The sequence below is a fragment of the Eublepharis macularius genome, chromosome 13 (genome assembly GCF_028583425.1).
Source record: "Eublepharis macularius isolate TG4126 chromosome 13, MPM_Emac_v1.0, whole genome shotgun sequence".
In the NCBI taxonomy this organism is placed as follows: domain Eukaryota; kingdom Metazoa; phylum Chordata; class Lepidosauria; order Squamata; family Eublepharidae; genus Eublepharis; species Eublepharis macularius.
The window spans coordinates 67,448,342-67,465,313 of record NC_072802.1 but is presented as its reverse complement, the minus strand read 5'-3'; the positions used below and the strand labels follow the sequence as shown (position 1 = coordinate 67,465,313).

General features: G+C 44.8%; 1 protein-coding gene across 1 annotated transcript in view; it reads left to right on the top strand.

Annotated features, from left to right (window-relative positions):
• Positions 1 to 16,972, top strand: part of AACS (acetoacetyl-CoA synthetase) — a 58,941-nt gene that overhangs the window by 30,159 nt on the left and 11,810 nt on the right. Inside the window, exons 9-14 of the mRNA XM_054996346.1 lie at positions 5,244 to 5,324; positions 5,786 to 5,910; positions 8,813 to 8,877; positions 12,485 to 12,607; positions 14,031 to 14,144; positions 15,200 to 15,325. Coding sequence (XP_054852321.1) covers positions 5,244 to 5,324; positions 5,786 to 5,910; positions 8,813 to 8,877; positions 12,485 to 12,607; positions 14,031 to 14,144; positions 15,200 to 15,325 — 634 coding nt within the window. The remainder of the gene's footprint in view (positions 1 to 5,243; positions 5,325 to 5,785; positions 5,911 to 8,812; positions 8,878 to 12,484; positions 12,608 to 14,030; positions 14,145 to 15,199; positions 15,326 to 16,972) is intronic.

The following is a 16,972-nucleotide window of genomic DNA, read 5'->3' as shown; positions in this document are numbered from 1 at the left end:
TACATTGTAAAGATAAGAATCTCACCTAATCTTCATGAGATCTCTTCCAATCAGACCTCTATTATCTAGATTAGCATGTTTTACAGGTTATCATATGCAAATATCTAAGATCTTTTCACGTAATAGCGTAAGCAAACTATGATTGGTTTAATGCTTCATTGAATATTCAGAATTTCTATTGTATAACCGTTTAATTAACCAAAAATGACGTTATAGCTAACTTTGCAATACAAAGCCATAAATCCGTGAGAAATGACAGGAAATGTTAAGATCACTGTTGGTCCAGTCTCTGATAAAGAAACATTAATCTAGATGGAGTCCACTCTTTTTAATTAGCTTTTAAAAGATTAAAGCGCACCTGTTTTAGGTACCTAACACTCTAAAAAAATGCATAGACAGTTCATGAACAGTTTAAAAGTTCACCCATTACTATGTATTAGCTTAGTATTGATTAGCATAATGTGCTTTAATCTATATTACAACAATGACGCTAATGTTCCATGGGATGAGTCCTTTGAATACCAGTTGCAGAGGGAGGGGCCACTGCAAGGGAGGTGACTTTTAGGCCCTGTGTCTAGTGCTTTCCCAAAACATTTGGCTGTCCACTGTCGGAAGCAGGGATGCTAGGTGTACTCTTGACTTGATGAAGGAGAGGTTCACATTCTGAACAAGCTGTTTATGATGAATTCGTTCACTCATGTCTCGTCTTTTAGATGGCTTGGGCTGGGGGGTTACCTGTCCTTTGAGTTATGTTCCAATTGTTTCTGAAGCTTTCTTGAGCAGTGTGCGAGGTTTAACATTTTATAATTCAAATGAAATAAGGACAGGAAAAGACTGCTTTGGAATGAGTTGGCTGTTAGAAAATTTCAGCGGCTTCAATAAATTGATTTAAAAACCATAACAGCACGTGAGATGAAATGGGTTGAATAGTATTAAATTACTGTTGATTGCAGGTGGGAGGTTTGATGTCGCTTGATTATTCTATTGATGTTTGCTGATGCTGTACCTGGTTGCGTCCCCCACCTGCTCTTAAAACGTTAGCTTTCTAACAGAATTTGAACCGCCTCTGTGAGACGTGTTGCGCACCTGCACGTGCTGAACATTGCTTCCCGACATTCCCGTTTAGAATTCTGAAGCCCTCCCATGAAAAGGGGAAATTTTTTTTTTGGAAGTAAAACTGTATTGCGATGTTTCCACGCCACAAGCTGAGCCGAAAGTGAAGTGTGTGTAAAAAGCTCTTTTAAAAGTCAGATTGGTAATAGAATCTGCATGGCCTTGTGTGTGTGTTGCATCTGCTGTGCCCGTAGACGGACTCCCAATATTTGTTTAAATAGCCTGCTCCTGGACTACTTTAATGACTTTTAAAAAATTATTATTGATTTTATGATTTTGTGACAATGTATTTTTTAAACGTTGTTAGCCACCCTGAGCCCATCTATGGGGAGGGCGGGTTATAAATCAAATTAATAAATAAATACATGACTTGGATTATTCTTTCAACAGCCCTGTAAGGGAGACGAATACGAGCGCAACTGTAGAAGTGAGGCTACAGAAGGGAGTTCAGCTCAGGCTTGCCAGAAGACATTTGAACTGCAGGCTACCTGTTGTGTTGTTAATAATAATAATGATGATGATGATGATAATAGATTTATATACCGCCCTTCAGGATGACTTAACACCCTCTTAGAGCGGTTTACTAAGTGTTATTATCACCACCACAACAACAATCACCCTGTGAGGTGGGTGGGGCTGAGAGAGCTCCTAGAAGCTGTGACTGACCCAAAGTCACCCTGCTGGCTTCAAGCGGAGGAGTGGGGAATCAAACCCTACTCTCCAGATTAGAGTCCTGCGCTCTTAACCACTACACCAAACTGGCTCTCAGTGTAGCTTATATTGTCTTGTATTTTCCTCTTTGAATAACAATCTGAATGTAGCTGAGCTAGTCTTTATGAAAAGTCATATGCAGCAAATCTGGCTTGCATGGAATGAGTCTTAACAGCCTAGAGGTACTTTGCCAGACTCTACTGGGACTGATAGCAGCAGGCTTGAGAATTGACTGGAGGAAAGCTGATGAAAGAATTTAGGATTTCACAAATAAGGACTGGAAGAAGGGGACTTGCAAGGGCTCCTGGGATGGGCACGTGGCATCCCTCCCTCTGGTACCTGCCCCTCCATTCAGGCATCACTTTTCCTTTTGGTTCCAGCTCTTGTTCCTTCCTTTCATCTATACCTCCTCTTCTTCCTCCTTGTTGCACCAGCTGAAATAATGTTAGGTGCCATTTCAGGTTGCTATGGGAACGTGCTTTCCTGTCTGAAAGTGTGCGTATGCAAACATCGCTGTTAACATTTTTTGGATTTTACCACCACCCCTGTTTTTGAACGAAGTCATTTTTTTGTGCAAGCTAGAGGTTTCCCCTGGGTTTTGAAAAACTATAAACTGATGCGGGGTGGATCGTTTGCATGGATTTTTAAAATCTTTGTGGGGGCCAGCCCCTTGCACTGGACAGAAGGATGCGCAAGGAAGTGAACGACACAGAAATGTATGTTAAGGCTCAGATGTTATAGGACGCAAAAAAGCGTCCGCCTTGATTGATGCAATCCAGTCTCCAAACAAATTCACATTCATGCCCCTTGCATTCTGCTCATCTGTGCACAAATGCAGTTGTTTGAAGACGTTGCCTCTGAGGTCTCTTACGGGATGACCAGGGCGTTGAAAATGCTTCTGTCCGGGACTGCGAGTATTTTTGTTTCTGATGTCCTATTTATGTCCATTTAACCTTTTCTCAAGCACACCCCTGGCTTTTCTTTGCTTGGCCAATTAAAAAAATAATTGAAAGGGTGCGGCTGGATTTTCGTCCTATCCAATCACGCCCCTGCTAGGTCTCTTTCTTGCTGCTGTTCATCTTAGTTCTGTTGCATTTTGTGTTCTTTATTTGTCCTTCACAATACTGGATACCGGCTTGTGGATTCTTGTATGGAGAGGCAAGGTGCAAATGTTGTGAATACAGTAGGTCAAGGTTGGGCCAAGGCCAACGTTTTGAACTAAAAACATGTTTATCTGAATTAGCACCACTAGATTCAGTGGTGGGTGCTTTGGAGTAAATGTGCTCAGACAGGATTGTGGCTGAAGTTGGAGGAAAAGCTTTTTCCTCTAGGTGGCAGCACCTTGACACCAAAGAGCCCTAAGTAACTGGGTGAGTTCGTAATGTGACTAAAAACAGGAGCTCAGTGAGAAAAAATTTCCCCCGTGTACAAAATTAGCATTTATTTTTTTTAAAACCCTCTTATCTGTAAAAAAAAATTCACTTCGTGCATTTATTTGGATTTGCATCAAATCCCCCAATACTTCCATCAGAGGCGAGGCGATTAGGAAAAACAAACGCACAACTTGAATACAATCCACTGTTGGTGTCTCCTGTGTGCAGTCCTTTGAATTGCGTTTGGAGCAGCGCGAGCCCCTCAACGAAATTTCAGGCGCCGTATCTGCGCCGCTGTCTTTGAACGGTCATCCTCTCTCCTGGGAGAACCTGGGAACTTATTCTGCCAGGAACGTTAGGCGTCTTGAATAGAAAAGTTTCTGCATTCTCCCCCATAAATCCATGGGGGGAGCTATGACAGCTGAGCTGGTATGAAGCAGGTTCCATTTTGGAAAGCCTAAATATCTCTTTAGGCTTGCGGGGTTGGGGGTCTGGCTGTTGCTTCAGCTGTGGGTGTGGTGCAGGGCTTTTTTTCAGCAGGAACGCGGTGGAACGGAGTTCCGGAACCTCTTGAAAATGGTCACATGGCCAGTGGCCCCGCCCCCTGATCTCCAGACAGAGGGGAGCTTAGATTGACCTCCGTGCATGGCGTGGAGGGCAATCTCAACTCCCCTCTGTCTGGAGATCAGGGGGCGGGGCCACCGGCCATGTGACCATTTTCTCCTAGGGCAACCCACAGAGTTCCACCACCTCTTTTCCCAGAAAAAAAAGCCCTGGTGTCATGCTAAAACTGAGCGGGTGGGGAACTGTTACTCTTTTCCCTCCCCTGTACCATTTTGCTGGTCACATGGTTTCTTTAGGATGCTTTTGACCTTGACAGTGAAAGACCAGTACTTATATTTTGAGCCGGTCTCTTTTTGTTTACTGGGGCAATAAGCAGTATTGACGGGCATTTAGCTTGGGAGCAGAGTGCTTGGAAGAAAGCTTTCTCTTTTCCCAGGACCCTGACTAGAGTATCTGTTGAGCTCTCATATGGCTATTTTTAGGGCCCAAATCACAATGGGGCATCCGGTCTCGGAATATATCTTGTTCAATTCATCTGTTTCTGTATAGGTGTTTTAGTAAGCCACTTTGGGTCCCTAATGTAGAGGAACGTGGGGTAAGAGAGGGGCCCTGGTTTAGTGGAAGAGCATCTGGTTGGCCTGCAGAAGGCCCCAGGTTCAATCCCCAGACTTTCCAGTTAAGAGGCTCAAGTAGGAGGTGATGTGAATGATCTCGGCTGGAGAGCTGCCCCCAGTTTGAGTAGAAAGTACTAACTGGATGGACCGTAACATGGTTATTATCAGATACAAATGATTCTGTTACTCTTTCTGTGACAAAATATATAGGGGCAATAATTAAACTCGAGAGAAATGACGTTAAGTAAGGTTCTTCTCATTTTAACTGAGAGCCAGTTTGGTGTAGTGGTTAAGAGCAGCAGGACTCTGATCTGGAGAACCGGGTTTGATTCCCCGCTCCTCCACTTGAAGCCAGCTGGGTGACCTTGGATCAGTCACAGCTCTCTTAGAACTCTCTCAGCCCCACCCACCTCACAGGGTGATTGATGTGGGGATAATAATAACATACTTTGTAAACCACTCTGAGTGGGTGTTAAATTGTCCTGAAGGGCGGTATATAAATCGAATGTTGTTGTTGTTGTTGTTATTAATTTCTGCTTAAGGCAATAGCCATATGAGCAGAGACCGAGACAGAACAAATGAACGAACTGGATGGACCCGTGGTCTCGTTTAGTATTAGACAGCTTCATGCATTCAGTTGCCTAAATAAACTTCTGAAAATTACAGATCCAGCGAAGGGAGCAATTGGGACTGAGTGATATGACTGTTTTGTGTGGCCTAGGATTTCATTCCAGGGACCTATTCTTTGTGCGTGTTTGTGTGTGTTGAGAAAATGAAGCCAGAAAGGCAGACTGATCTTGGCATCAAACTCTAAGTAACTCTTCTCTTGTCTAACAATACACCCCATTGGTTTTTGTATTTTTTTCAGGGCACTTTAATTCAGCACTTGAAAGAGCACATTCTGCACGGCAACATGACAAGCAGTGACGTCATCATGTACTACACAACGGCAAGTGTGGTTTCGTTTGGGAAAATCTGTTTACATTTGCCCGAAACAAATTTGGGTTTTTTTTCCGGTGCTGCCCTTAGTTTTTGTAATTTTGGGACCTGATTTATTTATCGGTGGGTGAATAGGAACCGGACTTGATGAGCCCCATCTTTGATCCCTGAAAATAAAGAGCCTTATTGAATGAATCAGTTGTCCCCCCCCCAAAAGAAAAATCCCATTTTAAAATTGAGAACTGGTCTTGAGCTGCCTTTCAGTGGTTTGAAAGCTTTTCGGGGCTTGCCCCGTGCCTAGGATAAAAAACCCTGTAGATTGTTGCCATGTGACAATGCTCAGTGAATCTTTGTGCCGTCTTTGAGAGGAAGTGGGAAATTGCTTCACAGATCTGTCAGTAGCTGAGGATGGAGTTGGCTGCTTAGCTAAAGGAAAAAGCAAGTGACTCGTATCTTTCCCCTTTCCTCTAGACTGGCTGGATGATGTGGAATTGGTTGGTATCTGCTCTGGCCGTAGGCTCTTCTGTGGTTCTGTATGACGGGTCACCGCTTGTGCCATCCCCCAACGTCCTGTGGGATCTAGTTGACCGGCTAGGGTAGGTAAACATGCCTTATGGAAGCTGAAGTAATGATAGGCTGTTCGGACACAGACGCCTGTTAATATGATCCGGTGTCTAAATGCTTTACGAGCTCATGGTGCTGATTTGGCATTCCAGATGTGGCAGAAACAAGAGCCCCACAATAATCCTTACCAGGAGTTACACTTTGGAATTGGATAGCTAATTTATAGAAGCGGTGGTTTGGGATATCCAGCAGTGCGTGGAGTTCAGATACTGCAAATAGCAAGTGCTGCAATAAAAAGGCTGGGCTGGAGCCCTTCTTCCTGATGGCTGGCTTTGTATGTGCAGAAATGTATCCTTTTTAAAAGGATATCTGTACTCTCTATCTGTACTCCTAAGTAGCACTGTCTGTTCTGCTTTTTTAATCATCACATTTTTATCACAGCAGTACGTACGACTCTCTTTCTCAACCTTATCCACATAACAACTTTGTCAGACAGCGGCTGGCTCAGTCACCTGTTGACACTCACAGCAAAGTAGGTGTCTGAACACATCCCCCAGTTCTGAGTCCAACAGTTGGACCTCTGCAGGGCTTTTTTTCTGGGAAAAGAGGTGGTGGAACTCAGTGGGTTGCCCTCGGAGAAAATGGTCACATGGCTGGTGGCCCCGCCCCCTGATCTCCAGACAGAGGGGAGTTGAGATTGCCCTCCGCACCGCCGAGCGGTGCGGAGGGCAATCTAAACTCCCCTCTGTCTGGAGATCAGGGGGCGGGGCCACTGGCCATGTGACCATTTTCAAGAGGTTCCGGAACTCCGTTCCACCATGTTCCCGCTGAAAAAAAGCCCTGGACCTCTGTGCTGCACTGGCTCCTTAAAGAGTTTGACAGGATCAAGATGCAGCAAAAATGAGCGCCCCCATGGACAGTCAAGGCCTGCTTCTTCCCTGGGGTTTGCATGTGTGGATGATCTTATCACCGTGGCAGTATTATGGGTTCAGGTTATTGAATAGTAAGTTAACTTGGTGTGTATGAGTCTCTCTCCATGAGACATTTGACACATAAAGAACATGTGTTGGGAGATGCAAGGTTAGCTGGGAAGGATAGTTTAAAAAGACAGAGCTGGTGGCAGGGCAAAGGTTCCGCTATACACTGGAGTTGTGTGAAGGGGCTGTGAAATGACAGAAGGGAAACTTCAGCCCATTATAACCTCACCTGGTCCAAGCCTGGCTCTGGAAGACAGCTCCAGCCCATTTCCATTTCTCGCTGCCCTCTGGGTGTGATCCCACACACTTTTAGACTGGAGAGGTGAAATTGATAGAGCTTCTGGGAAGGTAAAGACAAAATTTACAAACCCTCTGAGGAGCGATCTCCACTGGCTCTGTCTTTTTAAACTGCTCTTCCCAGCTGTGTCTCCCTACACTTGATGAACACGTGCTGAGGTGTCTCGTGTAGAGAGACTCTATATGAGGGGATTATCAGCTCTTAAAAGGACAATATGCTCTTGAAATAGAGAGAGGCTTTCTGCTGCATCGATACTCCCCCTCCCAACCTCATGATTATTTAGAAAATGTATTTGCTGCCTCTTTCCATTTGAGTATATTGTTTAATTCTCCAGACATACTTAGATACATAATCAATGTATGCATTATATATTATTGTACAAGTTGACTTAAATTCTGATTTTGGAACATAATAATAATAATAATAATAATAATAATAATAATAATAATAATAATAATAATAATAATAATAATAATAATAATAATAAAAGGCAGCAGGTTTGCTTCTTCCATCTGCTGCCTCACCAGGGACCTGCTTGGGTGGCTGTCGGGAGTTCAAAACAGTACAGTAGTATCCTAAAAACACCCAACATAAAAGTATCAACATGAAAGCGATGCCTAAGAACAAGCCAAGTGCCCATTAGGGGTGTAAACGCAGTACCAGTGGATCCAGCAGCACGCGGATGGTTTTGGAGGCGCCTGCAGCCTCTATGTTTAAGTTGGCTCGAGACCAGTTTTCCTGGGGAAAGGCTCCGAGATGATGCGTTCCCCAGTTTTATTCTCTCAACTGTCCAGTGAGGTGAGATAGGCTGTGAAAGCAAGTGTGGCTCGAGGAGAGCCAGTGGACTTCATGATTGAGAAGGGATTTGAACCTGGATTTCATGAGTCCTGCCTGCTCCAGCAGTCTATGAGCTTGGCCCCAAGACGAATGCTCTTCAAGTACTCCCCTGTGTAGGTCCAGCAGTTTAATACTGGCTAAGTACTTGGAGACAATGACTGTTCCTGTTGCCTTTTGCAAACAAAGCCTCTTTCCCCCATTGTGCCAGGAACACTTATTAATCACTTCACTGTTGTTTACACAGAGCACACTCCGGTGGAGGAAGGGCTAGCCTTGAATTCAGATGAATAGGTTCCAGCGAGAGAAGAGGAAGGAGAGTTTTGCAGACTGTTTAATGACTGCGTGGGAATGTTCACGGGTTCCATTTTTCCTTCAGCCCACTTGAAAAGCACTAGGTTCTGCTAGTGATTTGAAAACCCTGTTGCCCCTTCCACCCTGGCTAAGTAAACAGCTCTGCAGTGCGACAAAGCAGGCGGTGGGCGAAGCGTTCCTGTCGCTTGTGTGAGATTTTAGCAGAGGCTAATAACGTGGCTGGTTGACCACAGAACTGGCATATAGTGGTGAACAGATTCCATTTGGAGACGGAGTCCGGGGGGTCAAACCTTGCCTTGAGCCCGTCGCATCTGCAGCTCTGAAATAAATACTGGCCTCTCTCACAGGGCTGTTGTGAGAATTGCGGAGTTACTCTTTGCCCAGCACCCCCTATTTCTGAATGTGGTAGTATTTTTACTCCGGGAGGTAAAAGACAACGATTTGGTTGTGGGGAGAGAGAATGAGATGGCATTGTATTGAAACTGCTGCCGTTGTTCCGTTCGGTTTCAGAATCACCATTCTTGGGACAGGTGCCAAGTGGCTGGCTGTGCTGGAAGAGAAGAACTTGAAGCCCTGTAAGTATCCGGGCATCCTTTGAATCCCTCCGGTTCTGAGATCCAGTCTCTCTCTTTGTCTCTATTAAAATTAGTTTGTACAAGAGGGCTGGGCACATGGAATCAGTTCCAAGAATGGAGGGGCTTCTGCCCTGGGACAAGAAGCCTTTTCCTGGAGGCTTGCATTAATAAAACCAAGTGCTCCCATTTAGTGGAATGGATCTCTGGGATCCAACGTGGTTCCCACAGAGTTCAGAATAGTCACAATTTGTTGATGAACTGTGGTGGTCCCTGTTCCAAGTGAAGTCTCCAGAAGGTAGAAAAATTAGATTAAGCAAAAAAAAAAAAAGAATCACGGAAAGCAACAGCAAGCCAAGAAACTCGCTAAGTCAACAAAGGAAGCCTGTTGTAATGACAGTAAAGGAAGAGTACAACCAATTTAGAAATATTGTTTGTAATTGATCATTTCCAAGAACGCACACAAACTTTATACACTGAGAGCAAGTAGCTATTCAGGCACCAAAGCAGTACTTAAGAGCTTATATAAATCTTGCAAAACAACCAAACCAGCAATTCAATATGGGTACAAACATGAATTTCTAAAGTGCAAGGTGCTAGTGGTTCAGTTCCTCAATACACGAGTTTGTATTCAGCTACAGCGGAGTAATTCTAAAGCGCTAGCGCCTTTATAAAGTGACCGGGCTTCCCAGAGTCTGTATCGTCAACAATCTGCAAGTACAGCAATGCCTTTTTTTTTACAAATAAAGGTGCAGTACAATAAAGAGACGGGATATGTCTTCTGGATTCCTCCCCTTGTGAACTACCACGGAGTAGTCAGCAGAAATCTGTCCCGTTTCACAAATCTTCCTTAACGGTATTCACAAGAAAGACAATGCAATACAAACTTTTAATACGTTTAGTCATGTTAACGCTCAGAATCGCTCATACAGAGTCTTCATGAAAGCGTATCTATATGGCCGATTCCGCACACATTAGATAATGCACTTTCAGTGCACTTGATCAATTGTATGAGGTGGATTTTTTGTTCCGCACACAAAAAAATCCGTTCCACATGATCTATAAAGAGGATTGGAAGTGCATTATCCAACGTGTGCAGAATCGCTAGTGCGTACTATTCCTTTATTGTCATTACAACTGGTTTTCTTTGTTGACTTAGTAAGTTCATCACGGCACGTTTCTTGGCTTGCCACAAAAATTAGATTGGCAATTCCCCAAATATGCTTCAGGGCACATTGGTACGCGAATTGAAAAATAGAAGGGTACTTTGCAAACCCAAAGCAGTTTCCCATGGTGGTGGTGGCCCGCTGTTCCTCTGTGTGAATCCCTGCTCTGCCCAAATCAGGATCCATTTGGGGCAGGTGATTCAGTTACTTCAATTTATGGGGTGTCGTTGGAATATTCAAATCATTCCCAATGCAGAGAGATGGGAAAATAATTTACCCTCACTGTTGATGTATCCACAGTTCTGAGTTGAGCATCTTTTTTAAGCTGGTTGTTTTATGGCCTGCCCGTGGCTGTTGACTTATTTAAAAATAATTAGCTGCCTTTCCTCCAAAATAGAGCCCAAGGCGGCTTAGAGTATAAAATATAAACAAAACAAGTTTAACAATATAAAACAAACAACCGTTAAAATGTAAACAACCAAGCTGGTGGAAAGCAGTGGTTAAAAACACAGTTTAAAATGCATCTAAAATGATAATGTATAATTAAACTTGCTATTATTATATTTGGAATGATTTTTGCGGGGTTAAGATGAGTTTGTTCAAGATGAAAAAAAGATATGTGCTTTGGTAATGAGATTTGGCAATGCATCGCAGATTCTTTCTTCTTGAAATAAAAATTATTCAATTAAAACATCTGAAAAGCTGTCCTAAATAAAATAATCTTCGACTGCCTGCTGGAGTTAGAGAGTGAGGGGGCCAGGTGTCTCTCTCTAGGGAGATTGTTCCCCAGATGTGGAACTGTTCACACAGCCATTACTGTTTTGTACCTTTAATTTCTGTTTATGCTGTTTCTGCATTGGGAGTTTTATCAATACTTGTATGGCTGTTTTTTATTGATGGTCTTCATGATTTTATGGTTTGGATTTTACTTTGTTAGCCACCTTCATCTGTTTCTCTGGAGAGGTGCCCTGTAAATCTCTCAAATTAACCTTAAAGGTGGACTTTGAGTCCTTACTCTAGAAGTAAACCTTTTTGGTGTGATTGTGTGAACAAAATATCCTTCCCATTTTTAATCAACAGGCAGGAAAGAGCTCCTCTGCTATCAGAGGTTTTGAGAAGGCCTAGACAGACAGGAATATCCTGAATTTCCAGTCACAAACCAGGAAAGCTATATTTTAGTGGCAGGACCTTGAGAGACACAAATGAGTCAATCCCTCCAAGTTTCTGTTAGAAGCTGAGGGGTGAAATTGTGCAGTGAAGAGTCCATAATTTTGCACATTCTCAAAGTTGCTCCCAAGTAGAGATGGGCACGAACCAAGAAAAAAACGAACTCTGCAGTTCGTGGTTCGTTGTGTTTCACGAACCATGAACTTTCACGAACGTGACCTGATTCGTTTGGTTCATGAAAATGTCAGTTCCAGGTCAGTAAACTGTAACTTCTGGGTCATCAGGAGGTCACTTCTGGGTCTGCAGAAGGTCTGCAGAAAGCCCATCCCCTGTTGCCTAGGAAACTCATTGATCGGTGCCAGGCTGTCTGCAGTGACAAACCGAAAAATGAACCAAATGAGCTGGCCTAAAGTTTGTGGTGGTTCATCAGAAATGGGCTCTGGCGAACCACCGGTTAGCAAACCACGAACTGGCCCGGTTCATGCCGAACCGTAGTTCGGTTTGTGCCCATCTCTACTCCCAAGCCATTTATCCGTGGGCTCCCTCTGTCCCTTTCTCAATTTTTGAGACTGATGATGTCTTGAGGATTCTTTTAGAACGCGCCTCAGAAAATTCTGCCTTCCATCTGTATTGGCCATGCTAAGTTCTTGAGAAATTTGGGGCTGAACTACATATTATGGTTTCAGTGTGTGTTCAGAATAGTTTCTCCCCTTTTGCAAATGCAGCCTGTGGGGTTGCTTTGTTAAGGCAAATGGCATGGAGAGAAATCTTAACCCTTTTCTCCTCCGCCACTTTCTTACCAGGAAAAACTGTTGCTGAAGAAAAACATCTGTCCCACCAGCAGGAATAAAAGCAGCTCCCTTTTTCCGGGGAGGAAGGAGCAATGGAAGGGAAGGGACTAAAGCACCAATAGCACCAATAAGTAGCACCAATAAGATTAACAAAAATTGTGGTAGGGTGTGAACTTTCGTGAGTCACAGCTCACTTCTTCAGATACCTGACTGTGACGCAGATATCTGAAGTGAGCTGTGACTCACGAAAGCTCATACCTTACCACAATTTTTGTCAGTCTTATTGGTGCTACTGGATTCTTGCTCTTTTCTGCTGCTACAGACAAACACAGCTACCCATCTTGATCTTTCTGGAAGCAAGAGAGTAGGCCGTGCTTGAAGCCTCTAGATTTTTTTCAGTGCCAAATGAAAAACAGAATTACAGTAGCATCATAACACTGCTTTATGCTTGGTGTCGTCCCCCCCCCCCCCCGCTTTCCCCACAAGGTGAAACTCATAACCTCCAGACACTCCACACCATTCTGTCGACCGGCTCGCCCCTCAAGCCTCAGAGTTACGAGTATGTCTACAAGTGCATAAAGAGCAGCGTCCTACTGGGATCCATTTCAGGTACTGATTTGCAGAGTTGGAGCCTCGGCTTGGATGTTCTAGGGGGGACTAGCAGAGGGCTGCGGATGCTGTGGTTGCCAAGCAACAGTGAGCTTGCATCTCTTTGACCCCACCACAAACGGTCTCGTAGTGAGTTGGATCATTGGTTTCTCTAGCCTAGTACCGATCTTTCCTGCTGTGTGAAATCCTGTACCTATTTCTTTTAAAATTGGAGATGCCAAGCATATTCCTGGATGCCTGCTTCCTTTCTCTTTGATCTAACAAGATGGCAGAATTGTGGGACGTGTGTGTGTGGGCGGGGAGAATACTGCTACAGTTGTCTGGTGTCTGCTGTATGGGTAGCACCCAAGGCTGTTAGTGCATGTAAAGAAGCAGAACTTTCTATAATTTCAAACAAGGGTGTTTGAGTTGGGGCTGGTTGGGAAAGGTGAAGCTGTCCAATTCTCCGTGGGACTATCGCCTCCATGACCCTGAGCTACAGGTGATTCCAGTGGGGTGTACCTTCTCTTTAAGCATTCTTGTGAAGGTGATGATGAGCTTTATCCATCTTGGGAACATCAGATGAGCCTTACTGGATCGGACCAGTGGTCTATCTAATCCCGCAACCTGTTTCACACAGCAGCCAACCATTTACCCTGAAGGACCAACGAAAAGGGCATAGAAGAGAACATCTCCTTTTGATGTTGCCTCCGGGCACTGGAATCCAGATGTTTTCTGCCGCGGAATATGGAGGTTCCCTTTAGTCATTAGAGCCTAGTAACCTTTGATGAACCTCTTCTTTATGATTTTGTCTAGGCCCCTTTTTAAAGCTATCTGTGCAAATAGCCAACATTATATCCTCTGGCAGGGAATTCCTCAATTTAATTACTTGTCGTGTAAAGAAGTAATTCCTCTTGTCTGTTGCCCTTCAACACTTTCAGTCACCCTCTGGGTTCTAGCACGATGGGAGAAGAAGAAAAGTTTCTTCCTCTCCACTTGCTCCACTCTGTGCATTTTATAAATTGAGAAGTCCCAAATTCTTTGGCTTTTCCTCGTACGAAGGTTCTCCAAACCCTTAATAATCCTGGTTGCCCTCTTCTGTACTTTTTCTCGTTCTGCAATATCCTTTTTGAGATACAGTGACCAGAACAGCACACACTACTCCAATTGAGGCTTCGCCACAGATCAGGCCTCAGAGCTCTAGAAGGGCCAAGAGTGTCCAGTCCCAAGTGGAAGTGAGGAAACCCTTTGCAGCATCTCTGTCCTTCAGCGTTTCTCCTTCCCTCCGGTTGAATCTTGGAGTAGGAAACGGGGAGTCTGTGATTGCAGCTGTTGCATTCCGGACTCCCGGATGTCTCCCAATAGGGTCACCGGTGATGTTGATTTACCGGCAAGCTGTTGTGAAATTTGAGCTAGCACTTCCGGGGTTTCTCGTGTGTTTCAGGGGGTACCGATATAGTTTCCTGTTTCATGGGCCAGAACGTAACCATTCCGGTTTACAAAGGTGAAATCCAGGCACGGAATCTTGGGATGGCCGTGGAAGCCTGGGGTGACGAAGGTAACACGATTCTGTGTATAAGCTTGGCGGGAGTTCTTGTTTGATGCGGGACCACGATGGGAACAGTCAGAGAACCTCGAAAGTGATAATAGTCAAGCGGGGGGAGTTGATTTAAAACAGCAAAATGCTGTAAAGGTGGAAGGAATTAACCCGTCCTACTTTCTTCCCTGCATAGCTCTCAGACAAACTGAGCCTGCACATTACATTGTATGAATGTTTTGCCATACCTGTTTGAGTTTTTAGTTTGGCCTCAAAAAGCAGCCGTGGGGAAGGGTGATTTGGATTGGGGCCGTGGCACTGGGAAAGGAAGGCGAGAGGAATGCTTTCCCACAACACTGCATCAATGATTGAAGTGGTCCTTCCTCTGGCCGCTCTTAGCCTCATAAGAGAAAAGATAACAGGTACCTCACTTGTATCTATCTTTATTTTAGTCTTTCAGCAAGGAGCTCAGGGTGGTTCTTCCCTTCCTCACTTAAACTGCTTCATCAAGTTAGGGTTAAGCTGAGAGACACGACCAGTAGTTCAGGATTACCGAGTGAGCGATATGGCAGAGTGGCGATGTGAACTGGGTCTCCCTTGTTCTGTTCAGCACATCATACTGGCTCCCGCTGGAGCTCACAGTGGACCGATTTTGTTGGGTTCCAATTGGGGAAAATGGCATGTCAAGGGAGGAAGGGAAAACCCCTTCCTAGCCACACAATGCCAATCCCCCTTTCTTCTATGACTTCTTTTAAAGGCCAAACAACAACTCCAAGGGATCTGTTCAAAAGTCCGCCGATGGGAGAATGCAGGAGCAGCTTTAGGAGGACAGAGTGGGGGATCTGTATCATTTCATGTTGTCATTGCCTTGTTTTTCTACTAATGTAGTGATGTTTTTCTGACTTAGATCAGCACGCTGTGTCGTGTCTAATATGCTCTGCTCATTCAGATTTCTGCCATCCTAGTCGGCTGCACATCAGATGTCTCTGAGTATTGATTGTGCTGACTTACATGAATCTTATTGAGAAAGGCGGACAATAAATAATGTTAAATTACTCTTGTTTATCCTTAACCAGGGAAGCCAGTCTGGGGGGAGAGTGGTGAGCTGGTGTGTACCAAGCCCATGCCCTGCCAACCAACACATTTCTGGAATGATGAGAATGGTATCAAATACAGGAAGGCGTATTTTTCAAAATTCCCAGGTAAGTGGCGGGGGCCGGAGCTGGTCACTGGTTTTGGAAGGATTTCTGCTCCAGGGGTTGAGGGGTGTTTGCTCATCTTGCACTGCTAAAGCCTAATGGAATCATTTGAATCCAGGGCTTTTTTTCAGCTGGAACGCGGTGGAACGGAGTTCCAGAACCTCTTGAAAATGGTCACATGGCTGGTGGCCCCGCCCCCTGATCTCCAGACAGAGGGGAGTTTAGATTGCTCTCCACGCCGCTTCAGTGGTGCAGAGGGCAATCTGAACTCCCCTCTGTCTGGAGATCAGGGGGCGGGGCCACCAGCCATGTGACCATTTTCTCCGAGGGCAACCCACTGAGTTCTACCACCTCTTTTCCCAGAAAAAAGCCCTGTTTGAATCCATTTGAATCCTGTTGGTGGGCAGGGAAGCGTGGAGGGGCCCCATTCTGGGATGTTTGATTCCATGCATTCGATTTTAATTCTGAGACTTATGCCTTGAGATTGTTGTTTTTATTGTTTATCTTTGTATTTTTCCATTTCTGTACCTCGCCCTGAGCCTGCTTGTGGGAAGGGCGGGCTAAAAATGAAATAAGCCTAAACCTGAATACACCTTGCTCTGAGCTGGTATTTATTTGTGAAGTTACAAGGCTGTGAGTTTGGAGGGGGGCTGTGGCTGCAGGTTCAGTCCCTGGCATCTAGCAGGTGATGCGAAAGCCGTCTTCCACTCTCCATGACAGAAACAAAACTGTCCAAGGCTGTGGCATTCCCCATTTTTGGTGTGCCTTCTCTCCTGAAGCAGTACTTAATGTCAGGAGATAACTGGGCGACCTTGGGCTAGGAAAAGTGGAAGGCAGTAGGAAAATGAGATGGCTTGACTCAATAAAGGAGGCGTTCTCCAGTTTGCATGTTCTGAGCAAGTCTGTTTTGGAGTCTGTCTTTCATTCATAGAGTTGCTAACGTGTTGAAATCAAATCAAAAGAGTTTTCGGCTAAACGTTAAGAAGAACTTCCGGACAGTGGAGCAGGCTTCCTCGGGAGGGCATGGGCTCTCCTTCTTTGGAGGATTTTAAGCAGAGGCTAGAGGGCCCTCTGACAGCAATGCTGAGTCTGTGGACATAGGCAGAGCATGAGAGGGAGGGCAGAAGGGGTTGCATTAGTGCTTAGTTCTCGTGGCTGGCCCCTTCTTACATGCCCAGGATAAGGCCGATCACCGCTTTGGGGTCAGGAAGCAATTTCCCCCAGGTTTACTTGGCTAGGGATCCTGGAGGTGTTTTTGCCATCTTCTGGGCATGGAGCAGGGGTCACTGGGGGTGTGTGTGGAGGTAGTTGTGAATTTCCTGCACTGTGCAGAGGGTTGGACTAGATGACCCTGGAGATCCCTTCCAAACTCTATGATTCTATAAGTTAGAAGCAACTGTAATAGAATAGTGTCAGATTCAGGGTTCAGAACTCCTCTGAGTAGTTTGTAGGGTGACCTTGGGTTTGTCAGCTTAGGTCACCTCAAACTGATCATCTGTCAAAATAAAATAGGTCTTCTTGAAAGAAGCAGGGATACAAACGAAGAGTAGTCTTGCTGAAAGCATCAGTAGATGCAGGATTGTACCCAAAAGTTTCCCTTGATGACTCCATAGGCCTGAAGATTAGGAGCAGAGATGTCGATTGCTTTTA